General features: G+C 37.9%; 1 protein-coding gene across 2 annotated transcripts in view; it reads right to left on the bottom strand.

Annotated features, from left to right (window-relative positions):
* The window catches only part of EPAS1 (endothelial PAS domain protein 1), a 100,694-nt gene that overhangs the window by 9,464 nt on the left and 66,929 nt on the right, over positions 1 to 24,301 (bottom strand). For both annotated transcript variants that reach the window (XM_034427653.3, XM_034427652.3), the window contains exons 5-12: positions 22,538 to 22,656; positions 22,235 to 22,437; positions 10,866 to 10,972; positions 4,726 to 4,873; positions 3,982 to 4,190; positions 3,280 to 3,467; positions 2,404 to 2,514; positions 1,102 to 1,589 (exon numbers count right to left, since the gene is read on the bottom strand). In XM_034427653.3, coding sequence (XP_034283544.2) covers positions 1,102 to 1,589; positions 2,404 to 2,514; positions 3,280 to 3,467; positions 3,982 to 4,190; positions 4,726 to 4,873; positions 10,866 to 10,972; positions 22,235 to 22,437; positions 22,538 to 22,656 — 1,573 coding nt within the window. The remainder of the gene's footprint in view (positions 1 to 1,101; positions 1,590 to 2,403; positions 2,515 to 3,279; positions 3,468 to 3,981; positions 4,191 to 4,725; positions 4,874 to 10,865; positions 10,973 to 22,234; positions 22,438 to 22,537; positions 22,657 to 24,301) is intronic.

Here is a 24,301-nt window from a genome sequence, read left to right as displayed (position 1 = left end):
CTCCAACTCCTTAACCACTATCGAGGATACTGAGTTTCCTTGTGTCTTGAGTGCCTTGTTCCAAGATTATAAAACACAAGTGGATTTGGAATTCTTGCCCTTTAATTTTCTCAGGTGCAACTGGAGCAGATTCCCTATAAAGTGTATAGTCTGCAAGGTTCCTGGGAGGCACAGAGGGATGCTGGGAACAAGAATTATATTTTTTGTACTCCTCCCCTTCATTATGGTATGCTGAGGGGAAAGAACTTAACATTTCAGATGGTTTAAAGATAGGAATGTATGCTAAGCTCCTCTCAACCCAAGAGAGGCTTCAGATGGATGGGTGGATAAACACTTTGGGATACAGCCTCATTTTCTCCCTCCCTACAATGCCCTTGATACTCACACTAGATTATCACCTGGCATAATTTCCAGGGAATGTACAGTCCTCATCCTCCTTTAAAAGTATGTGGGTTTGTTAAAAGATAGTTAAATGCTTGGTGCAGCTCGTGACTTTCAGGGAAATTTCAAAATAGAATAAAATTGATTAAAAATTGTGGATCACTCAGAACTCCACCCAGCGAGTCAAGCAACACTCATTGTTTCCTCAAGTTTTCCCCTTTTCTATTTTGGATGAAAGGATGACTCTAATGAAATAAGTGGAATCCTTGCTCAGCTGCAGTGATTAGAAAAAGAGTTGTTGTACACATGCACTGTGCAAATATTCTCACAGTATGTGAGCATATTTTGAAGTTTTTTTTAATGAAGAGATATGATTATGTGCCATGAAGTCATTTTCAACTCCTAGCACATAATCTCTTTAATTGTAGCTCTGATAACTTCTTTAAAAATAGGCATACAAAACCATGACCTTTCTCTGACCCTTTGACAAATGGTTTTGCTGGGAACTTTCTATTTTTATATGATAACAAGCTTTGCTCTGATGTTTCTGTTTTATCGTTAACACATATTGTGTTTTTCATTTCTTCTTTTTGATTCAACCACTTGCCTCCACAAGCATGAATGTACAGAATGTGGAAAATGAAAAATCTAGCTATCATTTTGCTGTATTTAAACTGCTTTTGTTTATTATCTTCAAAATCCTTTTCTGTGTTGAATTACCTTTTCCTATCTGTGCTTATGTTGGGCAAATGCAGTGATGGAGAGTCTGATGCAGAGCTTGTTAAAGATTTATGGCTGATTCCTCTCCATTTTGTTGGCACATACTGTAATGGTGGGTCAGGTGGCCACTGTGTATTTGGTCTCCCACCCATTGAAGATAGTGGAGTGTTGGCTTGTGCATAGTAGGGCAGCAAGAATGAAGATGACTGACTCCCATGGTTGAAGAATGCCAGCGGCATAGTCCCTTGGCCTGGTGGCATGCTTTTGTCAGATCCTGACTGGCAATATTTCTCTGGCAGGAAGTCGCTTTGGGAAGAGGGAGCAAGTGGTTGGAAGAGACTATTCATGTTACTTAAGCTGTGCTGGGGAAGAGGGACACTTTCACACAGAGGACGCTCCTCTTGACAGATAGGGCTCAGCTGGAAATCTTCTCCATCCATGGGAATATAAGGAGCCAAAGTTTCAAGATCCAGTTCATTGAAGTCAGTCTGTCCAATGAAAATTAAAAGGGATGGGGCAGTAAAGAAAAACAAATTTACAATTTAAAAGTAGAAAACTAGAATCCCTCTCTTCTCTCATGTCCCAGAACAATGTCTATGGCACAATATGCCTTACTCCATGTAGGATATGGCTTTGCAATTTCCCAATTTCCCAAATTTAAACCAAATTCTCCAGCCATCTAGATGTTTTAGACTACAGTACTATAGCACAATGACCAAGAATGATGGAAGTTGCAGCATCTGTCACTGGTGGAATTCAAATTTTTTATTACCGGTTCTGTGGGCGTGGCTTACTGGGCGTGGCTTACTGGGCGTGCCAGGGGAAGGATACTGTAAAATCTCCATTCCCTCCCCACTCCAGGGGAAGGTTACTGCAAAATCCCCATTTCCCCCCGATCAGCTGGGACTCGGGAGACAAAGAATAGATGGGGGCGGGGCCAGTCGGAGGTGGTATTTACTGGTTCTCCAAACTACTCAAAATTTCTACTACCAGTTCTCCAGAACTGGTCAGAACTTGCTGAATACCACCTCTGATCTGTCAGATAAGTTATATATATATATATATGTTATATAAAGAGCCCCTAGCCTAACATTGCCAGGTTGAAAATCCCAGTCTAGGTAAATGGAGATAATTTTTCCATTATATCTCTCCCATTAATGCTGAACCCCTGCACTATAACTGCTCCCCATTTTAATGAATAAGAGCAGTAGCCACTGACTCTTAACTCTGCATGGAAGGAACTGAAACAACATATTCTTTTGAGTTTTGGTTTGATGCTAATTTATTCATGGTTTCTCATACCTGTGAGCTGCATTGATTCTTGGCATCTGTGTCCATGGCAAAAAGCTTCTCAATCATCTCTATCTTCAGGTCTTCATCTAAAGAAGTGTAATAATCTCCTGGGCTACTTGGCTTTAGGATGAAATGAGAAAACAGACTATCAGCAAGTACACAAATGGCCGTAATGCAGTTAGCTGCATAGAATGAAACGTCAGAACGAAAAGACATGGCCAACTCTCCTGATGCTCCCATTTTTTAGCTTGGAGATGCAAAGCTGTGTCTTGCTTCACATTCAAAATATGATGCAAAAATGATGACAGAAACAGAGAACACTGGATTGTGCTTCTTTTTCTCCTTCTGCTGATTCAGGGATCAGAGCTGATTTAGCCAAAACTCCAGTGAGTGAGAGAATTGTAAACTGGGTCCCACTGCTTTCTGGCCTTAAAGGTTGATATATAATCAGATGAGATAATAGGAAATATTTGCATTTCTGTATGGGAGCACTTCTTTCCCGATCTTGCTTTTGTATTTACTGATGACTTTCCATATTAACCTCTTAAGGTCTGGGAATGACTGCTCCCCTTTGAAGCTACCGGTGTGTGTGTGTGTGTGTGTGTGTGTGTGTGTGTGTGTGTGTGTTACTAATACATTCTCTGAAAATATCATTCCTTTTCTCTCATTTTTATGTTCTGAATGAAGTAGAATTACACCAAACTAATCTCATCCACCATCAGCCTTTGATATTGGTTTTGGGTTCAGTGGATAAAGGCAACTGGAAGTAATTCCTTTTTAAAAAAACAATTTCTACTATAATTCCAGTTAGTGCTGGTGAAAAAAAATACCCCACACTTCAAAGCTGGCAATGTTGCCAGATTTCAATGCAAAGTTCTTTCTTACGGTGGAACAGCTGCTGTTGCTGCTTGCACTGGGTGTACTGCTGCCAGGTGCCGCTTGAGGCAAGGTAAATGATGGCACGGTCAGCTTTTCAGTCTGGGATGCCTGGTTCTTCCCTTCTGGAGCCCACTGAGTGTTTGGAGTCATCACAGCTTTGTTGTAGGCAGGAATTTCCTCAAACTTTTGCGTTCCTGAAATTGAGGCAAGCAAGGTCAGCTCATCCTTGGTACTAGCAATCCTAGTACTTTTTTAAGAAAAAGAAAACAAATTGAGAAATATATTCAGATGGGGAAGCTTACTTTACTCCCCAAATAGCGGATAGCTAAATTTTAATTTAGTGGGAGATATTAAGCCTCATTCAGTGGTCACTAATGCTTCTTTTATAAATTTGAAGTTACTGATATGCCAATAAATGACTTTCTTTAATCAATCAATACCAATCAGGCAATTAACCATACTTCCACTCTGCCACAATCAAAATAACTCTTGGCTGTTTGTACTGATTAAAATATCCACAGTTAGAGTAATAATCAGTATGAAACATAATAATTATCCATCCATCCATCCATCCATCATTTATCATCTATCACTGTGTTTATCTGATACTTTGTGGGAGATGCTACAATCTACTAGCTCTCTTGTGGTTAACTACTATACAAACACAAGATGATTTTCACCACTTATTCTTCCCAAAATATTACTAACCAAAGTCAAGAGAAATAATTGCATCGCCTGGTGTTGGTGCCAACTGAGCAAGTTCTTCTGGTTCTTCCTTCAGCTTGGTGAATAAGAAGTCACTCTTATCAGCCACTGGAATTCCATGGTCATATAAAGAGTTCATGGCCATCATATGAGGCTTAAAAAGTGATTCTGTCTGATCCAAGGAGAATACAATGTCGTTGTTCTCTATTTCACTAACAAGATAAAGTGTTAGACATTTTGTATTATGGAAGACAGTACTCATATAAATACAAAGGATAACAATAAGAGTTAACCAAAGATCTGTGGACAACTAGATATTGTTGGCTTACAACCATCTCTGGTTCTGGGATTCTCCAACAGAATATGCAGGGCCACAGTTTCCCTACCCCATACTTGCCCTGTTATTTGAGGGATTTGCATATAGCTTCATAAAAAAGTGTCTAGGGAGATTCCCAGTCATCCAGGTAATGGCTGTCTCAAATATGCTTTCTCAAAAAGCAACAGGATTTTGTTTTTTTTCTTGAGGAAGACATTACACTTCTCATCCAAGAAACTTCTTTCAGGTCAGTTCAGTTCCCACCATTCGGTCAGAACTGAAGAAGCTTCTTGGATGAGAAGTGAAACATCTTCCTTGAGGAAAAAGCATCTTTGAGACCTCCTACAGAAACATGCAAAACTGCTCAGATTATATTACTTCTTTAACAATTCTCATTTAGCTAGCATTTTTCGGGATTTTAGCTGCCTTACCTTAGAACATAGTTAACACAAATTATGCACTGAGGCTGCAAGTTCCGAGTATTGTAGATGACTGTTCCTTGGGTCTCAAGCCACACATAGCCACCATGCTTGGCAAGCATGCGATACTGCCCTGTAATCACTTGACCTTTTCCACATACTGGAGAAAGAGAAGGAAAGGGAACCGTGTAAAGAAGAGAAATTGCATTTCAATATCATTTTCCAGTATTATGGCACCTTGCTAAAATCATCAGAAATTTGTGGCACCACAGATCTATTAAAGTATTAATTCACTTGTAACAAAGTAAGGAGCAGCAAGACAATGTAAGGGCCCACTTCAGTTCTCAACTCTTGCAAGCTTCCAATTGATCTTCCTTTTCTAATGGTGCATCTTCTCAAAGAGGAGAAGATGCACCAGGCTGATGGGAGAAATCAGCCATCTCCATTATTCCCATTGGCATTTCTCTCTGGCAGAAGTCAAATCTTTGATGGATTTCGGTAATTCTGTATGACCTCTGTGGCAGTTTCCCAGGGATCACAGAATTCATTTGATTCCCTTCTTGAGATTAGAGGCAGTTTCCAGCATTGGATTCCCTGGGTTGTCATTTTCCCCAGCTTTGAAGCTGGCTTAATTCTGATTTAGATGAGAATTTAGGCAGTTATTGGACCAGTAGAAGTATAATGTATTTACCATAGTTACAACCAATGATAGGCTATGTAAACCTCAAAAGAACAACAACAAAGGCAAGAAGTACAATGATTATTGCTTGATGGGTTTGTAAATATTGTAAATAATGATTTGATTTATTATTTTGATTATAAAGAGCTGCGGTGGTGCAGTGGTTAGAGTGCAGTACTGCAGGCTACTGCTGCTGATTGCCAACTGCAACTGCAATTTGGCAGGTCGAATCTCACTAGGCTCAAGGTTGACTCAGCCTTCCATCCTTCCGAGGTCAGTAAAAATGAGGACCCAGATTGTTAGAGGCATTATGCTGACTGTAAACCGCTTAGAGAGGGCTATAAAGCACTTAGAAGCAGTATATAAGTCTAAGTGTTATTGCTATTGCTATTATAAATAGTTTTGTGTTCATTCTAAATCATATTGGGAACTATTATAACAGAAACCTGATATATAAAATAACCAAGCAAACAAATTTTGCTTTGAGGAGGGACAAAAGTCCTGCCCCACATCAGTAATTAGAAATATCTCCCTCCCATCTTGACATTATAAAGACTGCAAAATTCTTGCAGGATTTAAATCCTAGCTTTCAAAATACTTTGCACAATTTTGCAAATGGAAAGTCTGAGAGGCTCTAAATCTGGGACTTGCTTCTGAGTAGATATTCATCAAATTTTATTATTATAATTCATACCAATGTGGTGTTATGATGGAGATTCTAGGACTAGAACTGGCAAAATCCAGGTTTGAGTCTGCCCTTAGCTAGGGAGACTGACTGGATATTTATGGGCCAATCTCTCTCTCAGCTCAGCCTACTTACAGTGTTTTTGTTGTGGCAAAAATGCAAGTATAGAGTGGTATGTAACCCATCTTGAGCTCCCATTTAGTGTAAATAGATGTTACTAAGGAACGGCTTAATAAACAGGACTATTATAGAAACAATAGCCTGGGACTTTTCTGAGATAGCCATAGAACCTTTTTAAGGTGAACAAATAGCCATACTAAATCCTTTGTTTATGTATAATCTACAAAGCGCTCCTCTAATGTTTTTATTGCATCCCTTTATTGGTGAAGTTCTGCATTCAGAATAATCTTGCTCTTAAAGAGATTATATTTTGATTATTAGATTAGTGAGGTGCATAAACCAAAAAAAAAAAAATCAAAGATTTTGTCTGAAAACCATTTAAGCAAATGGCTTCTGTATCTGTGAAACATTATTACACGGGATTCTTAATAGAGAACTCATTAAGGCATCATCAGGTGATGTGCCTGTTAACATTACTCAGAGGAGTTTTAGTGCTTTCATCTTTAAAAGAAAACAAGTCACACCATGTTCTGATACAACAAGTTGCTGTTACAGATGTGTTAGTGGAGAATGATATCTAATGGTGGATAAATAATTCTTTCATTTTGGGCCAACTGAAGGGTGACTGCTAGCTGATCCCTACAAAAAAGGAAACACATCACTGAACAGTTTTCCATACAATCTGCAATAGCCACCTTTAATATATTGGGTGTTAGCAACAAATTTGGCCTTCCATTGCTCACTTACAATTTCTAGTAAATTATAAACAAGCTAAAAAAATACTGCTATTAATTTGCAATTAGTAGTGAACTCTGAAACGGGGTGAGGAGACTCTTGTAAAACAGGCGTCTGGGAACACCTTTTCAACTACCTGATGTTGTTAAAAAGGCTGAAAAGTTTGCAATTCTCTTCATTAATTCATTTTAAACTATTGTTAAATGCAGACTTCATGTTTTTAATACAAGCTCTTTCCCCTTCCCCTATGCCTTTTGATTAGTGTACAGTCTTGTCTTAGAGTTTTGATAACTGGAAATCTTGCACATTGTGAGTTGGCTTATTAAAGATACTGCCCTAACATACTGAATTTAGAATGCTGTTTTCCGCCCCTCCTCTGATTCAAGTTTTCACAATGAACTGTAGTCATAAATAGCTGAATTTCTGGAAGGAGTCTAGTCTGTGATGCTATTGTTAAATTCAGAAGTGGTTACCATAAACCAGGAAGCAGGAACATGCATTAGATTAAGCCATATCCTTCAATATTCCAATTTTTCCAAGACTCATGATAGTTTTCTACTCTGTAGCAATTGTTTTGGAACATTTCCTCCCCCACCTTCTTCTTTTTACTTCTTCTTTTACTTCAGATTAAGGAATGTGATTTTATAGTTTTTAAAAAAGCAGATATTTTTCTTCTGCATAAATTTGAATGTTTACATTTTATACAGCTATGCAGGTGAACATGCAGTTAAGGGACATTAAACTGCAACTTTACAGCTCAAATTACAGCATGATCTCCTAGAATCTAGAATTGGCACTTAATTGTTTATGCTTGCCTGTAACAGGAGTTATTTTATTTATTTATTTTATTAAATTTCTATACCGTTATATTTAAAATTTATGAAATATCATGGGTATTCTCCTAAAAGGGCTGCCATGAAGTTTGTGATCAGTCACAAAGCACCCATTTAAGCAAACCAGTAAGACCACAAAGCCCCCTCCCCCATGAATGTATGTTAATACCTCGTTTTCAGTACATAATCTTTTCCTCTACTTAACTTAATGCTTGTTCTTAGGGGGGGGGGGAAAGCCATAGGAAAATTGAGACACCATTCTGCAATGACAATGTATAGGCAACTATAATTAGCATTTATTTTTAGATATTATATTACAAGCTACAGTGAGAAACAATATGAAAGGGACTAAGAGAGATGAGAACGGGCAGCAATAAAAATAGAACAAGCTGCAATCCTGCTTTCATTTATCTGAGGGTTAATAAATCTTGATGAGAATGACTTCTGAGTCATACTGATTTCTGAGACATACATAGGATTGTGCTGTTAATCTTTTTTGTTCTAAATATACAAGCATTAAGAAAGGAAGAGTTTATACAGCGTGGCTGCATGAGTCTCTATAGACTTCTAAAACATGGCCATCCATAGATTGGCCTTCTGGTGCCTTGTGCAGCTCTCTGAACCTTGGCAAATAGACATCTTTTAAAGGGTCTCTAATATTTCTCCACCAAAGCACTATTTTTATTATTATTAGTAGCATATGGTGTTATTGCATTAGCCAGGAAACCACAATGCTATTACAAAGTAGTAGTTTGGCTGATCATTTACCAGCTCCATTGTAGGACATGTCACGTGCTTCCCAAGGTGCGCCACAGGAGGCAAGCTGGCTTTGCATCAGAGAGGAAGACGAGCAGCTTTCCTGCAGCATTATCGAAGGTCCCCTCCCTTCTCTGGACTTGTCTTGCAAATAGGCGCTGCAAGTGGGAAGGTTCAGAGCCGGCAGGAATCTACCTGCCTGCATGGAGCACCAATTTGTCTCCCCACTGAAGTGGTACCTATTTATCTACTTACACAGAACATGCTTTCGAACTATTAGGTGGATTGAAGATGAGGTGATTGATGGGAGCTCACCCTACCACACAGTGCTAGGACTCAAACCTCTGGAGCAGACGCCATCTCTATTAAGCCACTGAGCTGCCTCTACCAAAACACTGAGCAGAGGATTGGATTCAGTAACCTAAATAGCCCTTTATTTCTTTTTCTGACAACTCACTGTATTACTCAGCAGACTGGTACCCATATATGAATTCTTCAGGTTGTTTTTCCTGTAACATGTTTCACACAATTATTTGTTTATTTATAGTTTCATAAAACCCTCCACTTTTTCCTTTGCCCTTCATTATTAATTTTCTCCTCCCACCCCACCCCCCAAACTGCCAAATCCCTAACATGGGTAAATCCTTTTACCCATTTCCTGTTAGTATTTATAACATTTATCGAATACCATTCTTACTTTAATGACATCAAGGTAGTTTTTTGTTTATTTATTTTCTGCTTGAGAAAAACTGACTTTCCAATTACAAGCTAAAAGCAGTAATAACTTTTATGGTGCTTTAAAAACTCACAGATATATTGCACAGTTAGCAAGGGTATTTATTTATTTGTTTGTTTGTTTATGATATTTGAAGGAAATCTGAGTACAGAATAACCCTTAGAGGCTTAAAGGAGAAAATCCTACATATCCAGATAAACATATTCCCTGTTACTTAAAACATAACCAATAGGGTCTCCACAAGCATCCTACTGGAGGGCCTGGAACAACAGTCAAATTTTTAAAGACTCCCTGAACAATATTAGAGTGGTAGCCAATGGATGTCTGGGGATACAGTATCTCATTCCAAAGGGCAGCACAATTACTGAAAAGGAATGCTTCTTGGCCCTGATAGATGATATTGTTTGACCCAGGAGATCTGAAATGCACTACTGCCCAATTTAATTGGGTGGACAGAAATAACCTGACCCTATGCCATGGATGGTGGCATATTTGCATCTGTATAGGTAATGATCAGTGATGAATGATGAAAAAGTATCCAGTCTGGTCGGTCACCAGGACCAAAGATTTATTCTTCCAAGCTTTTAGTTCATCATCAGGGAACTTCTTTTTTTCAGGAATGTGCACTGGACTGTTCTACATGTTATATTTATATGGTTCCTGTTCTGTGCAGCTTTTAGTTGTTAATTAGAGTATTGATGGCTGGCTATTAAGTCATTAATTGTTGCCTTCTGCCACTGCATCCTCGACTTCCAAGTACTTGTTAGGCAGCACTCCTATTGACTGACAAGGGGCCTGTTTCCCAGGCTTCAATCATTTTTCTGGCTGTTTTTGTCCCTGCTCAGCCAACAATCATAGCAGTTGCAAAATTGAATGCAATGTCCTTGTTCATTGCAATGTGAGGCTATCACTGAGTTTGAGTCATTGGTAAGAAAGTTTGGAAAACTGGAAGACCTGGTGACCACTCAGACTGAATCTTACAACATTATCCTGGGACGCATGTATTCACCTTTATCCGCAATGAGGAAACAGTTGAATTCAGCAATGGATAATGTGGCTTCAGAGTCACATGGAACTCCCCTATCAATTTAAGGATATCCCACACCAGAGGTTCCTTCTGATTGCACTACCAATTTTTGCTTATTGATAAATAGGTGCTTAACACCTAAAACTCCTCCCCCTCAAATAAGAAGGAAAGAGATATTTGTTTAATCTCGCCCATGTGCAGGAAGTCTATCTGCATTCTCTCCTGACCTAGTGACAACAGTAATGCACAAGTTATTATAAAAAAAAATTGGCCTTTCCAGCTTTTTGTTTTCTTAAATAATATGGTCACTTTTTGAAAGGATTGGTTCTCAACATTAATTATTTTCCAAATCACACCATTTACAGGAAATTGGAGACATACATGTAGCCTTCTATACAGATGTCTGTAGAAATACAACTCCAGCCGGGGTCCCTGACATGCAAGCTTCTGTGAAAGAGACATAAGGCTCATAATCTAGATGATGACGATGATGATGATGATGATGATGATTATCCTGGCTGACTAGAGTCATGTTCAACTCATGCTTCACCTAATAATTATAGTTTTTGAGGGTGACTTACAGTTTTGATGACTTTTGGTCATACTCTCAGAATCCAGTGCATGATAGAATTCATATGCAGAACGGCCCAGCAGCTCCTCAGGATGATATCCAATTAATTCCGTTATCCTTTACAAAATATACATATATTAATTACATACTGACTTTAAAAGAAAAAACCCTACAAGAAGAAATTATTGAATACATTATACCCGTAGTCTGTTCTTGTCAAATCTACAGAAGTGGTAATCAAGTGCTGAATAATCCAGGTAACTGCATGTAACACACATTTCATTTAAAACAAGAGCTGTTTAATGCACTATCTTACATATTGGTCAGATCTGTAGTCTTAGCCTAGCATTAATAAGGGTTCCTGAATGAGCAGGATAATTCCTGTGACTGGGTTAGATAATGTTTTATAGATTTGCACTGCATCTCCTATCTTCTAGTCTAAGGACTTCTAGGTGACAAAAGGTGTAAGTCTCCAGAGTATTTATGATTAGGAATTCAAATCCAGACTCCAAGCTATCATCAGACACATTGCTCATAACTTTTGGCCATGGTTATACTTCTCTTTCCCTCTCACATAATATCATTTTTTACTTGAACATGGTGCAAACATTGCACCTACATTACAGTTACCTATGATAAGCTTTAACCAAAGTTTCCAAACTATTGCAAGTCAATTATATTACATTATCAATAAAACCTACATAATGGGACTCTATGGAGGACTTCAAAGAGATATAGAATAATGAAATTTGCAAATTAAGGAGGATCATATTTGATTCATATTTTGATTATCTCTTAGTCCTAGGTAAGAAATGAAGCAACATTCATGTCTCGGGATAATAACTACAGCTCTGATTACTCTTGAAACAACTGACTGGAAGAAAGCCATGGGGTGAGGTGGAATTTAATAAATACTGAATTAAAAATTGAACGTTTGACTTTTATTCCTGTTTGAGGTCATAATTTACACAGTGTTGACGTTTTCAGTTGGAATTTATAGCTAGGAATTAGCTCATTGTTTTTGGTATTTCCTTTACTAAAGCAAAAATTAAACAAACAAATACTAGGCAAGCTACTAACACTGAGATTGTCCCAGATCTCCACGAGAATCATCTGCTGTATTTTATGCAATAATGCTTCCTAACATAAATTCCACAAAGATTTTCACACAGTGACTCTGATCCTTGCATCATCAATGTAGAAATCAGTACTAGACTAAATCAGTGGTGCTGTGAAGATTTGTTCAAAAATCACATACATAGGATTATCTTTTATTAAATATAACACGTATCCTATATTAAAATAATTGCCGTCATTAAAAACAAGGCCTTTTTCTCCTCCTCCTCAACATATCAGGATAACCTTGTTAACATTGTGTATAGTTTTGATCATATCTAAGTCAGGCACATGAATCCTATTATCTGTATAGTATAATTGGATAAACTCTTTAAAAAACTGTGAAATGAAAAGACTACAATAAGGTTACTCCCTCCCCTTTGAACTGCATCACTCCTAGTTGACGTTAAACTTACAAAGCCAGGAAATAAAACCTTAGAACAAATACGGCGTCTCCTCTGCCTGAAAGCACGTAGTTGCCATTATCCCTAATGACGGTAACACTGTCATTATTCTCATAAGGATTGTGATTTTTGTGCTGCCCTGAAGGAGTCTGGCTTTTATTTTTCTTCCTCTTTTCCCTCTTTTCATGCAATTAAAGGGCGCTTTCATTCAGCCACTAGTTTTGCCCTCCTACCCCCCACAGCAGTTTTCAACCTGTAAGAGTGTTTTTACTGCTGATCTTGTGAATTGTGGTTGGTAACTGAGGAAGGAAGAAAATAGAAAGTCCATCCAGCCGACCCACAGAAGAAGAGTCATCATTTTGCCCAAGTGTTTGCTCACTACATTTGCTTTTCAGAATTAGAAAAATATGCCGGGGACTGTGCAAAGAAGACTTCCCTACTGTAATTAAAGCATGGGGAATGGTGGTAGGTGCTATAATGCTTGCTTCAAACAGAGAGCAGGGAAGATTCAGAGCTGGGGTTCAGAACAGTGGTGGGTTTCAAAAAATTTTACTACCAGTTCTGTGGGCGTGGCATGGATTGGTGGGCATGGCAGGGGAACGATACTGTAAAATCTCTATTTCCTCCCCAATCCAGGGGAAGGCAAAATCCCCATTTCCTCCCAATTAGCTGGGACTTGGGAGGCAGAGAATAGATGGGGGCGGGGCCAGTCAGATTTTTTTACTACTACTCAAAATTTCCGCTACCGGTTCTCCAGAACTGGTCAGAACTTGCTGAAACCCACCTCTGGTTCAGAAGCCAGGAACCAATAGACAACTATAAACCCTGCAACTCCATAGGAAACTCTGCAACGTCAGCATTAAGAATTCAGTATAAGCATATTGTTTAGTTGTCTTGCTTCATAAGGTATGGGTTGCTGGTTGCAATGCAATGCTCTCATGGCAATTATCTCCAACAAAGAGTCAATGAAACAGAAAGATACTGGTTTTTGGTCAATGACAAACAGAAGATTGCAAGAACATGTTAAAGAACAAAGATGGGTTACAATTTATTGTTATTTGTTCATTTGGTGGTTACAGTAGAGTAGCCTGCTTTTGCCATGTAATAATGCATAAATTGCCATGGTATAATGTGTGAAATGACTTGAACTGCAACAATACTAATATATATAATAAACAGTGGATGTGGCAGTATCTGGAGACAGCAGAATAGAATAGAAAGAACTGGGGAAGATAACAAAATACAAATACCTGCAAATAGAAATAGAATGAATGTAGCAGAAGAAAGCAATAGTAATAGGTGCCTTGGATCATGATCAAAAAGAACATCCGAAATGGCATAAAATACCTAATACTTCATATAATCACAGCGGCAAGATTAGTATTAGCACAATTCTGGAAAAGCGATCGATTGCCAACAGATCAGGAATTAATACAAAAAATATATACATGCGCAGAGATGGATAGACTAACCTTAGAGTTACAGGATAAGGAAGACTCTAAATATTATGAAACATGGAATAGATGGTACCAATGGATAAACCAGAGGAAAGGAAATGGCTAGAGATGAAATTTAGAAGAAATCAATATAACAAAAAACAGCACTGTCAGAGGTATAGAATATGGAATACTTTATTGTACGTTTATATATATGTACATATAATATATATATTTATATAGAATAATGGAAATTAGTTAATAGGTGACGTTTATGTACTGTATATGTAAATTTGTCTCTCAATTGTGAGAAACTTGTACGTGTTTTTTTTTTTAATGTTCTTTCTTTTAAACAATAAAGTTTATATTAAAAAAAAAAAAAGTAATAGGTGCCTTGGGTGCAATCCCAAAATAAACAGAGCACCATTTGAACATCTTTGGCCTTGACAAAGTCACCATCAGGCAATTGCAAAAGACAGCTTTATTCGGAACAGCTTACACACTGTGATGATACCTTTAATACCATCAAACAGCAACATCTCCCTATCCCAGGTCATCGGGAAGGACTTGATAGACAGTTAAAAATGCCAATTCAGTCTGAACATCTTGGTGACCACACAACAAACCATAATAATAACAACAATGGTTATGAAACATGTAAGTTTCTCATTTCAATTCAGTTAATGCAGGAGTAAGATCCAGTAATATTGCTTAAGGTGCAGTTTTACTGCTGTAAGCCAATTTCATTTTTATATGGCGCTGTTAGTATCTTGTCTCTTTGCCTAACTTTGACATTGGTCATCCTAACTTCCTTTTTGGGAAATGCCAAGTCACATCAATGCAGAATTAAGGCAATTACCGATTTCCCAAATATGTGCACTTTTATATGAGCAACTCTCAGGGCTATGACATACATTCAACAGGGTGTATATTTTCCAAATCAGCCTATTTCAGGGTAGCTGGGGTATTACCATTTAATGTGACTGTCTTTTAAAATGTTAGAATAAGTACCATTCAGGAACTTTTTCTAGTGCTGAAAGACAACATTACACATTTTAGTCATTTCATATACCACTTTATTTTAATCTTATCTTTTCAACCTGCATCAAACCTCCTTCACGTGGCATTAGCCTCTGAAATACATACACCTTTAAAGCACTTCTTATAGTACATATATCCTGTGGAAATGTCACGTCAACGGGATCATATGTATTATTGGAATAGAAGATCTTTTGGACAAAGGAGGTGTTATTTCATTGCCTTTTCACCCATTCTCACTAAGACCATGTCTGCAAGATGGCAAATAGCTGTTTAGATCCTAAATGTCAGAGGACAATGGGTATGTTCTCAAAGAACAGGCAAAGCGGAAAATAGGAAAATTCTACCCCTGACTTATATTATACTGAAATATTATCCAAGGATTATGACTTCTGATAATTGGATAAACTATCCATATGCTCTTGTTAATATTCAGCTCATCTTTAAGCAGCATTAACCTTGAGGCACTACCCCTTTAATTACAAACCTGGCCTTGTCTAATTTTTAGAAATAAATATTGTAATTGGTTAATTTTATTCTACTCCCCATAAAACATGATGCACTACAAGTGTTTCTTCTTCAGCCCTTTGAGCCACCTGGGCTACTCTAGGCTGTTAGGCTACTCTACTGAAGTAGCCTAACAAAGAGGTACTAGTAGAGCTTTGCTTATTTCTGAAACCTACAGAACATTCAGAATCAATGCTTTTTAAAGACTTAATGCATACAGACTGCAGGCATGGAAATCACATTAGCTTGGTCCATGTGGCACAAAGCACCAGATGTGATGATAAATGGCCTGTCAATCTCATATCATTTACTTCATCCCTTTCAAGTGGCACATGGTTCACGAACAGATAAGAGATGCAGCAACAGACCTGAAAGAAAGTATTCAGACTCCTAAGCTACTGCATGTGTGGCTCCGTGTCTAGGAGTCTCTATCTGTACTGCGCAAAATGACAGTTCTGCCCCAAATTTATCTCCTCTATCTCCAGAAGATATAGTCAAATTGACACTGACCTCTCATCTACATTTTGTATGTTTTTTTTGGGGGGGTATTATATTTTTTAACCCCCACCCCCCAAACATCATTCACTGCCATTAAGAGTTTGGAGTTGCAACAGTGTGTGATATCAGTAGAAACAGAAAGGAAAATATTGTAAAAGAGTTGTTGGTTTCTGTGACAGGCCCGATTAATAAAAAGAAATGAAACCCCTACTTTTCATTTATCCTAGCTTCATGTGGAAGTCTTTATCCTTGCCTAGTTTATGTGGAAGTCTTTATCCTTGCCTTTTTTGGTAATGGGTAAGAAGTTGTCAGAGTTTAACTATACTGCTAGCAGAAACTATAAAAAATGGCAAGGCATTAGGTAGTCCTCAACCTACAACCACGTGTTCAATGACTGTTCAAAGTTGTTGCCGAATAAAAAGATTTCAAAAACCATCCCCCAAATTAAAGTACAATTAGAATCAGAAACTTTTTTTTTTTTTTGCTGAAACTAATGGACAGACAACTAGAAAAATAATCATGGAACTTTGTTTTTATATATGATAACTTCAGCCAGAATATTACATGCTCAAAAATGGAAAGGCTCAAACCACCCACATTGGAGAAATGACTGGTGAAAATGATGGAGCTTGCAGAGATGGCTAAACCAACTTTCTTGATTAGAAAAAAAATCAGTATCTATATTCATGGTTGACTGGACTGTAAACATTTTTCATGAAACAGAAAAAATGCACTCATGGTTTGTGTTTAAATGTCAAAAAGGGATATAAACCATTATTTATAGACAGTAATGTCAGAATTGAAAGGAAACCAGCACTTCTTTCAAAAACCAACAAATGATGATGATGATGATGATGATGATGATGATGATGATGATGATTTAATATAGCCATCTACTTTAGTGGATTCTGGGCAGCTTAAAAAATATAATATTAATTAAAACACTTAAAAACAAACAAAATGAAACAATACAGTCCCGACTAAAACAACTACAGGCAGTCCTCAATTTACAATGGTAATTGAGCCCAGAATCGCAGTTGTAAGTCATGGAGGTCCTTAAATGGATCATCACATGACTCTATCCAATTTTATGAGCTTTTTTGTGACTGACATTAAGTGAATGTGGCAATCATCAGGTAAACCCATAATACCCAATGGGCATTTTTCTCCAAAAACTAGAAATAAATGCCAGTTTCCAGCAAAAAATGCCAAAGATTGCACTCACATTACTATGTGATTCTGCAAACAGCTGTAAATGCAGCCTGATTGCTGTATCCAAAATGTGATCACGTGATTGTGGGAAGGTGGTGGCCAGTGGAGCTTCAAAACTGGATCGTAAATAGCTCTGGGTGGTCTGTTATACCTTAAACGGTCATTGAATGACTAGTCATAAGTCAAGGACTATCTCTATTAAAACCTAGCATGATGGTTGCAACTCTCCAATACATTAATCCCAGGCCTGGGACCAAAGAGAGGATGATGTCCATATCTCTGTATGGGAAAACAAAATACAGATCAGTAGGAGGGTATCTGACTTGCTCAGACTTTTTAAGATGTGTGGACTTCAACTCACAGAATTTCCCAGTCAGCATGAATGTTACTGAGGTTGAGAAAGACTGTTCTGGAAGGACTCCAGCCCATGGGTTAAAGTCAGTAACTAAAAACCAAGGGTTCTGCTGAAATTACCTTCTTCTAAGCCATTTTCCTTCCATTGTGGCAAACAAGACCTGGGATTCTTAATAGAAGAGAACCAACAGGAAGAAGGAATGACAGCATGGAAGCAGCCAGATATATTATTAAAAATCAACATCCGCTTATTCTGGGACCTTGGGAAAGATTCATTTAGTGAACAAAAATAGCCAATCCAGTCTAAACATCTGGCTGACTAGGCAACCAACCATAATAATAATAATAATAATAATAATAATAATAATAATAATAATAATAATAGTAGTAGTAGTAATAGTAATAGTAATAATAATATAAATTTATATATCCTGCCTGACCTCAAGTGACTGTGTGTAAAGAGCTTTAGGACTCAGAAAGTCCTGTCTGAAGCCCTAGATTGACAAATCTTGTTGACACTGTATAGTAAAAGATATTTTAGATCACTGCCTTCTTTTTTGTAGGTTTGCTGTTATTTAATTCTTACTGGTTGCAACCAATACAGATTTAGTAGAGCTGGCGGCAGAGTAAATGAGCTAGAGAGGTGATAGCATGCAGTTACCCAATTTAGTTTCAAGGATGAAGAAACCATCTTCTTAGCCATTACTAATCTTAACCATGATGACATGATATTCTTTCTCCATTTGGCTTTAATTACACAAAACGTACACATTTTATGAAAATATTTCCTGACATATTGGAAGTTACAGTCTTGAGAGAAAGATCAACAACTAAGTAATCATGTTTATGTGAGATGCTTAATTGGGTCAAAGTAGATGGAATTAATGTGTCATTCAAAACCGGTCACTGCTGTGGGTTGTAGACAGTAGATATTTTAAGTAGAGTCTTAAAACTTTAACTTTAGTCCCAAATAACCCAAAAACTGTTTCAGGCTAAATTAACTTCCCACCCATATATCTCAGTTAGCATGAAAAACAAGAAGGTGGAGGAAATTCTCCAATCCAGGTGCTGAAACAGTCCTTAGAGGAAGTCTGGAAAAATAGACTTCTCTAAATTATTGTTAATTATTAAATATATTTAATAGTTTATTTAAATACATAAATTTATTCAACAATTTATTAAATTATTAGGTCAATTATTAAATTATTAAAAATGGGCTTCCTAAATTATTAGGAAGGCAGGTCTATGTTGGTTGACAGTCATACTGTCAGTCACGGGGGAAACTCCTCATCATCTATCACCTGATTCTTTTAAAACCAAGGGCTGAATTTGGGACCTTCTTCATGCAAAGCAGATGCTTTAGCACTGAGACATGGATTCTCCTCTGTTTTATTTTGTTGGGGCATAAGCAATGTCAACTCAACCTAATTGCTTTTGTAAGCTAAATGGTTGTTTCCTTATTAAAAGATCTTAGAACATTGCTTATTTTTATGCCTTTGATTCAGATAGACTTCAGGTCTATCAAGCTGACTGTAACATAATGGCTATGTAATCTGCAAGAACCAAACAAGATTATTGAAAATTGTGATATTGTGTTTCAAATCTTTTTTTCTATCATTGGGCCACAATTTTCATCACTTTACTTGAATTTCATTATTATAATTCTCACATATCGTAAAATCTGCTTTTTAGAGTCTTATTTAGGCGGCTCACCTATGAAGCAATTAATGGCCTATTCTTTTCTCTCTCAGCCTAACTCCCGCCACAGGGTTGTTGTTGTAGGGAAATAGGAGGAGGAAGGTGTGTTGGATACATTCACTACCTTATTTGTAAAAATAAGAAAGGTGCAAAATGAATGAATGGATATCAACCAACTTGAAATGTCCTAAAAAGTTATCTATGTAGATAGACTGAAATCTCAAAGTGGGGAAATGGTACCATATTTGTACTGTAGAGTCCACAGGTGGGAAAGTATGCCTAATTCCCAACAGCTAATTTACTATGCTTAAAATTATCATAATTTTATACACAGGATATCTCTGTGTTTCCCCGAAAATAAGACCGGGTCTTATTTTCTTTTGAGCCACAAAATAAGCACTATGGCACTAGTGAAAATAAGTACTATTTTTGGGGAATGTCTTATTTTTTCCCCATATACTTTAAGAGTACATGGGAGGCCCACTTTTCTGCTTCCTTGCAGTGGGGCAGGAGGCTGTGTGGTATACCAGTGCCGCTGCCGTGAGGCAGGGGGGTGAAGTTGCATCACATGGCCCACACTGGCTTACCTTAAGATCCCTGCAGCCAGGCCAGTCACGCCCCGACATCAGCCTCACCTTGCGGCTGCAGCACCAACACACTACTTGGCCTTCTGTTCCGTTGTGGCTGCGAGCAAGGACAAGAAGTGGGCCAGCCCAGTAGCCATGTGGGCTCCTGTTGCACATGGCTGCTGATGCTGCCGTCGTGAGGCAGGTGTTGGGGCGTGGATGGCCTGGCTGCGGGGGTCCTGAGGTAGGGCAGTGTGTGGTGCGTGGGGCAGCTCCACCCCGCTCACCTCGTGGCTGCGGCACTGTGAGCAACCAGACGGAATGAGTAGCCGGCCAGCTGCGCAGGCTCTTAAGTAGAGCTTATTTTGGGAGTAGGGCTTATATTACCCTGTTTCCCTGAAAATAAGACATCTCCTGATAATAAGCCCAATTGGGCTTTTGAGCGCATGTGCTAAAATAACCCCCCCCAAAGTAAACCCTCCCTGAAAATAAGCCCTCCCCAAAAATATTTAAGTGCATGCGCAGCTGGTCCCCACCATTTCCTCTGGTTATGGTTAGGAAGACAGAGCTGGAAATCAGGTAAGACGGCAAGAGGAGCCCCATCTTGCTCAACACACCCAAAATAATAAGATCTCCCCAAAAATAAGGCCAAGCGCTTATTTCGGGATTCAAAAAAATATAAGACAGGGCCTTATTTTCGGGGAAACACGGTAGGCACACGCGTAAAAAACTAAGGCTTATTTTCAGGATAGGTCTTATTTTCAGGTAAACAGGATATTTAACTTCTTATATATGAGTACCATTTTCTGAACAGCCTCAGTTGGTTATTTTAATCCCAGTTTTGGTGGTAAATGTTTTTCTTTTCAGAGCCGTTTGTTCTCTTTGTCATGCCCTTCAATTTCTTATGTAGCCCCTATGTGAGAATTGTCTGTGGGAACAAGGTGTTGATGGTATAAAAAGAACAATATTTAATGTTTTGAAAACAGAAAATATATAGCTATCGTCAAATGCCCTCTAATACTAATGTAGCTGGGACATACAATGAATTCTCTTTCCTGAATGAGTAATATCCTGGCAGTTGTTTCCAAAATACAATTTCTGTTCAATAGGAATATTAAAAAACCCTGTATAACACAAATGCACTAGATAACTAAAGGACGTCAGGTTTTGGCAATTAATAATTACAACAGGCACAGAACCTACAGACTTCCATTATATTTTGGGTGCCATGAGAGGTTAGTCCAGCTATCTGGCTTTCAATATGTATAAGTTTGGTTCATCTTTTTTGTTTGTTTGTGACTTAGTATTTGATCAAAGGTAATCAATCCTTTCCTTCTAATCCCTTAGAGAAAGTGGACATCCCACTCTCCCTTCTTCTCCTTGGCAAGTTTCCCCATCACCAATCTATTTTACAAATGGATATTATAGGCAAGCAGGCAGTTTTAAGATGCCTATAAAACTGCCTGGCTTAATTTTACCTGCATGTATCAGTAGTATTTAATTCTCCAAAATGATTCACACTGCAAAAGGAGACCCTGCAAAATTTTGTACTAAGGCTTTGTGACATTTGGCACTATGCTATATGTGGAAGCTATACTTACTTGAAGAACCATTATAAAGCCATTGCTCAGATTTTTGAGGAAAAGTAGCTGAGGATAGCCAGCCCGCCACTGATGTTCCGAGATAGTCAAAATACTGATGGGATACAACTCCTATATCTCGTTGGATGACAGGTGGTCACTCGATGGGCGGCAAATAAAATTTATAAATAAATAAAATAAATAAAAAATATATATGATCCTAATCTGAATATTAGGCCAAATGAGGTATAATAAAATGCATTTTTCTATTTATGATTCTATATGAGAAGCAATGGTGGGTTGCCCCCGGTTTGGATCAGTTCGCAAGAACCGGTATTAAAACCGGTTGGAGGCCCCGCCCACCACCCCGGATGTCATCATCAGCGATCTGCGCATGCGCGATCCCATTTCGAACCGGTGGTAAATGTAAGTAGAACCCACCGCTGATGAGAAGATACTGTTGATGATATCCTTCCACTAAAAAAAATAATCTTCTTTATTAGAGAACAAGTTCTTGTTTTTGATTTTAGCATTTTAGATATTTAATGAACAACATCCTTCTCTGTAAAATGAAGAGGTGTGATCCTTTGCCCCTATATGGATAAACCAAACTTCAGGCCTTCAGAAATAGAATGAAAATATAGTTGGCTGTACCAGTTCAGCTTACAGGAGGAAGATAACAATTTTGAAAGTTTTCCCTTTGGATATATTCAAAGTAAAAAAAAATAATAACATGACGAGAAGAAAAGTTTTAGTACAGATCAACCTCCACAGTAGTATTTTCAATTTGCAAGGATATAATTCTCCCACCAAAAAGCTCTGGATGAGCTAGTATAATGTACTAGAACTCTGCCATGTTCTCTTTGTGCTGTGTCTATGTGTATTTTAAGAATTTTAACAATTCTACAGTCATATTAGAAATAGACAAGGCTGCTTATGTTTCCCAACAAAAAAGAGATTATCATTTCACCTGTCATCACAGTAAGTAAATTTCATGTCCATGCTATGACGGCTCAGGAAAGTCTTGCTGTCCAGTGGAATATCAGTATTGGAAGGATGCTGAATGGGCTCACACATCAGAACAAGGCAGGATAAGAGTGGCTCTTTAAAGCCACACAGAGCATGAGGAGGACAGGTATTATAGACCTTAATTTGTCCTGTGCAGTGCAAAACCTGAAATGTAAAAGTTGTTTGTATAATTATATTATTATAATATAGAACAATAGGGAAGAAAATCAGACTGAATTTTTTCAACCATTGTCACTAAAGTTACCTTCCATGTGGCAGATTTGAGATTTACAGTTCTGCCCCTGTTGGTAACAGTGCATTTCATTCTCATGAAGAAGTCACGTTCCAGGAACATCTCTTTACCTTTTTTCCCACAACCTGGACCTAAGGAAAAAAAAACCTAATCATATTAGCCCTGGAAATATATATAAACTCACTTTCTGTCAGAATTTCCAAGGTTTAAATCTTTACTTTGGATGTCACCTTACAAGGGGATTGAAATGTTGCAAGATAAACTAGTTATTGCTTTACTAATAATCAGATTTCAATGAGCAAACAGCTCAGGTTTGAGGAAATCGTCACTTTTGTTATATAAAAAAATGTTAGCTTCACTATTTTGTTACTGTAAACCTGCTACATTTCTGAGTGATTATTAACTAAATAAGGTTACCATTTTCTCAGAACAGTTTTATGTTCTGTTGGTTACATTCTAAAGCTTTTATTACTCACAAAGATCAATAGTTTCCTGACTCTCTAGATCATAGTTTCTCAACCTGGATAACTTTAAGATGTGTGAACATTGACTCCCAAAATTCCCCAGCCACTATAGCTAGTTGGGGAATTCTAGTCTAGATTGAGAAACACTGCTCTAGATTCCCTTTGGGCTGGGTAGTGGATGTTATAATAAGCTCCCTCACCCAATACTATTTTCTGCAGAAGGAACTAACAACTTTAATCAGGAAAAAAAAAACACCATGTGACATCTTAAAAACTAACAAATTTAATATGGTGTATAATTGTACATGCAATGTTTCAATAGATATGGTTAAAACAAAAAAAAAATCCACAAATGTATTATTGCCTATAAACTGATTTAATTATTTAACTAGGTTTGTTCTGACAGATTTTAGCAAAATATCTCCCTTTCCATCCAATTTCCGACTTCCCAGCTTCATAATGTAACATAGATGCTGCTTTTGTCCTCATATACTAAGGAGAAGTGGGGAATGAAAAGGTCAATCTAGCTTCCCCCCTCCCTCAATTTCTCCTAGAGATAGAGTCAGGTAACATTTGAATAGGCACTAGGTAACATAGGGAAGAGAAGTTTCCTTCAGATCAAGAGTATCAGTCCTTTCTGACCAATCTATGTACAGACAGAATTAAAGAAAGGGATGGGTAGATTGCGCTGACTTTGGCTCCCTATCCTTCCATCAAACATCACAACTGGCATGAAAACATCTTTCATCTATTATCCTTAATATAGGATAAAAGACAAGTTTGATAGACGGCTAGTCTGGTGGGTTTAATCTAGCATGTCTGTGAGTATGTCCATCAAAATATACTCAAGACTTTGCACAAGTGTTTTCCATGGGTGAATCTAAAAGAAGTGACTAACAGCTAAGGAGGTATGGGAAACAGGGAAGGAAGGAGTATTCTGATGGTGCTAAATCTATGCTCACTAGGAGACCGAATAACAGGCAATGGTTGGTAGCAATGAAGAAGAGCAGTGGTGGTGGGGAGGACTGTATAGTCCTTCTCCACCTCTGTCCATACATCTTGGGTCTGAGCAACAATTGTTAGGAAGGGGCACTGGATAACCCATATCTCCTTTTCAGTATAGCTGTTACTGGCTATCCTATTCATTTTTGCCAGGAACATGGCTTTCAAAATGCTTTCAGAAGAATCCTGACTGGTAATGGGGCTGGTGTACCATCACCAAGATATCTCTGTTGCTTCACAACACAGACAGACACAACTCTACACAATTTAGGTGCTATAATTCAGGGTTCTTCTCAATATAGTCAACTGC

Source organism: Pantherophis guttatus, chromosome 1 (assembly GCF_059756535.1).
Source record: "Pantherophis guttatus breed Tessera chromosome 1, ASM5975653v1, whole genome shotgun sequence".
In the NCBI taxonomy this organism is placed as follows: domain Eukaryota; kingdom Metazoa; phylum Chordata; class Lepidosauria; order Squamata; family Colubridae; genus Pantherophis; species Pantherophis guttatus.
The sequence above is the reverse complement of the archived record's forward strand: the minus strand, read 5'-3'. Positions and strand labels throughout refer to the sequence as shown.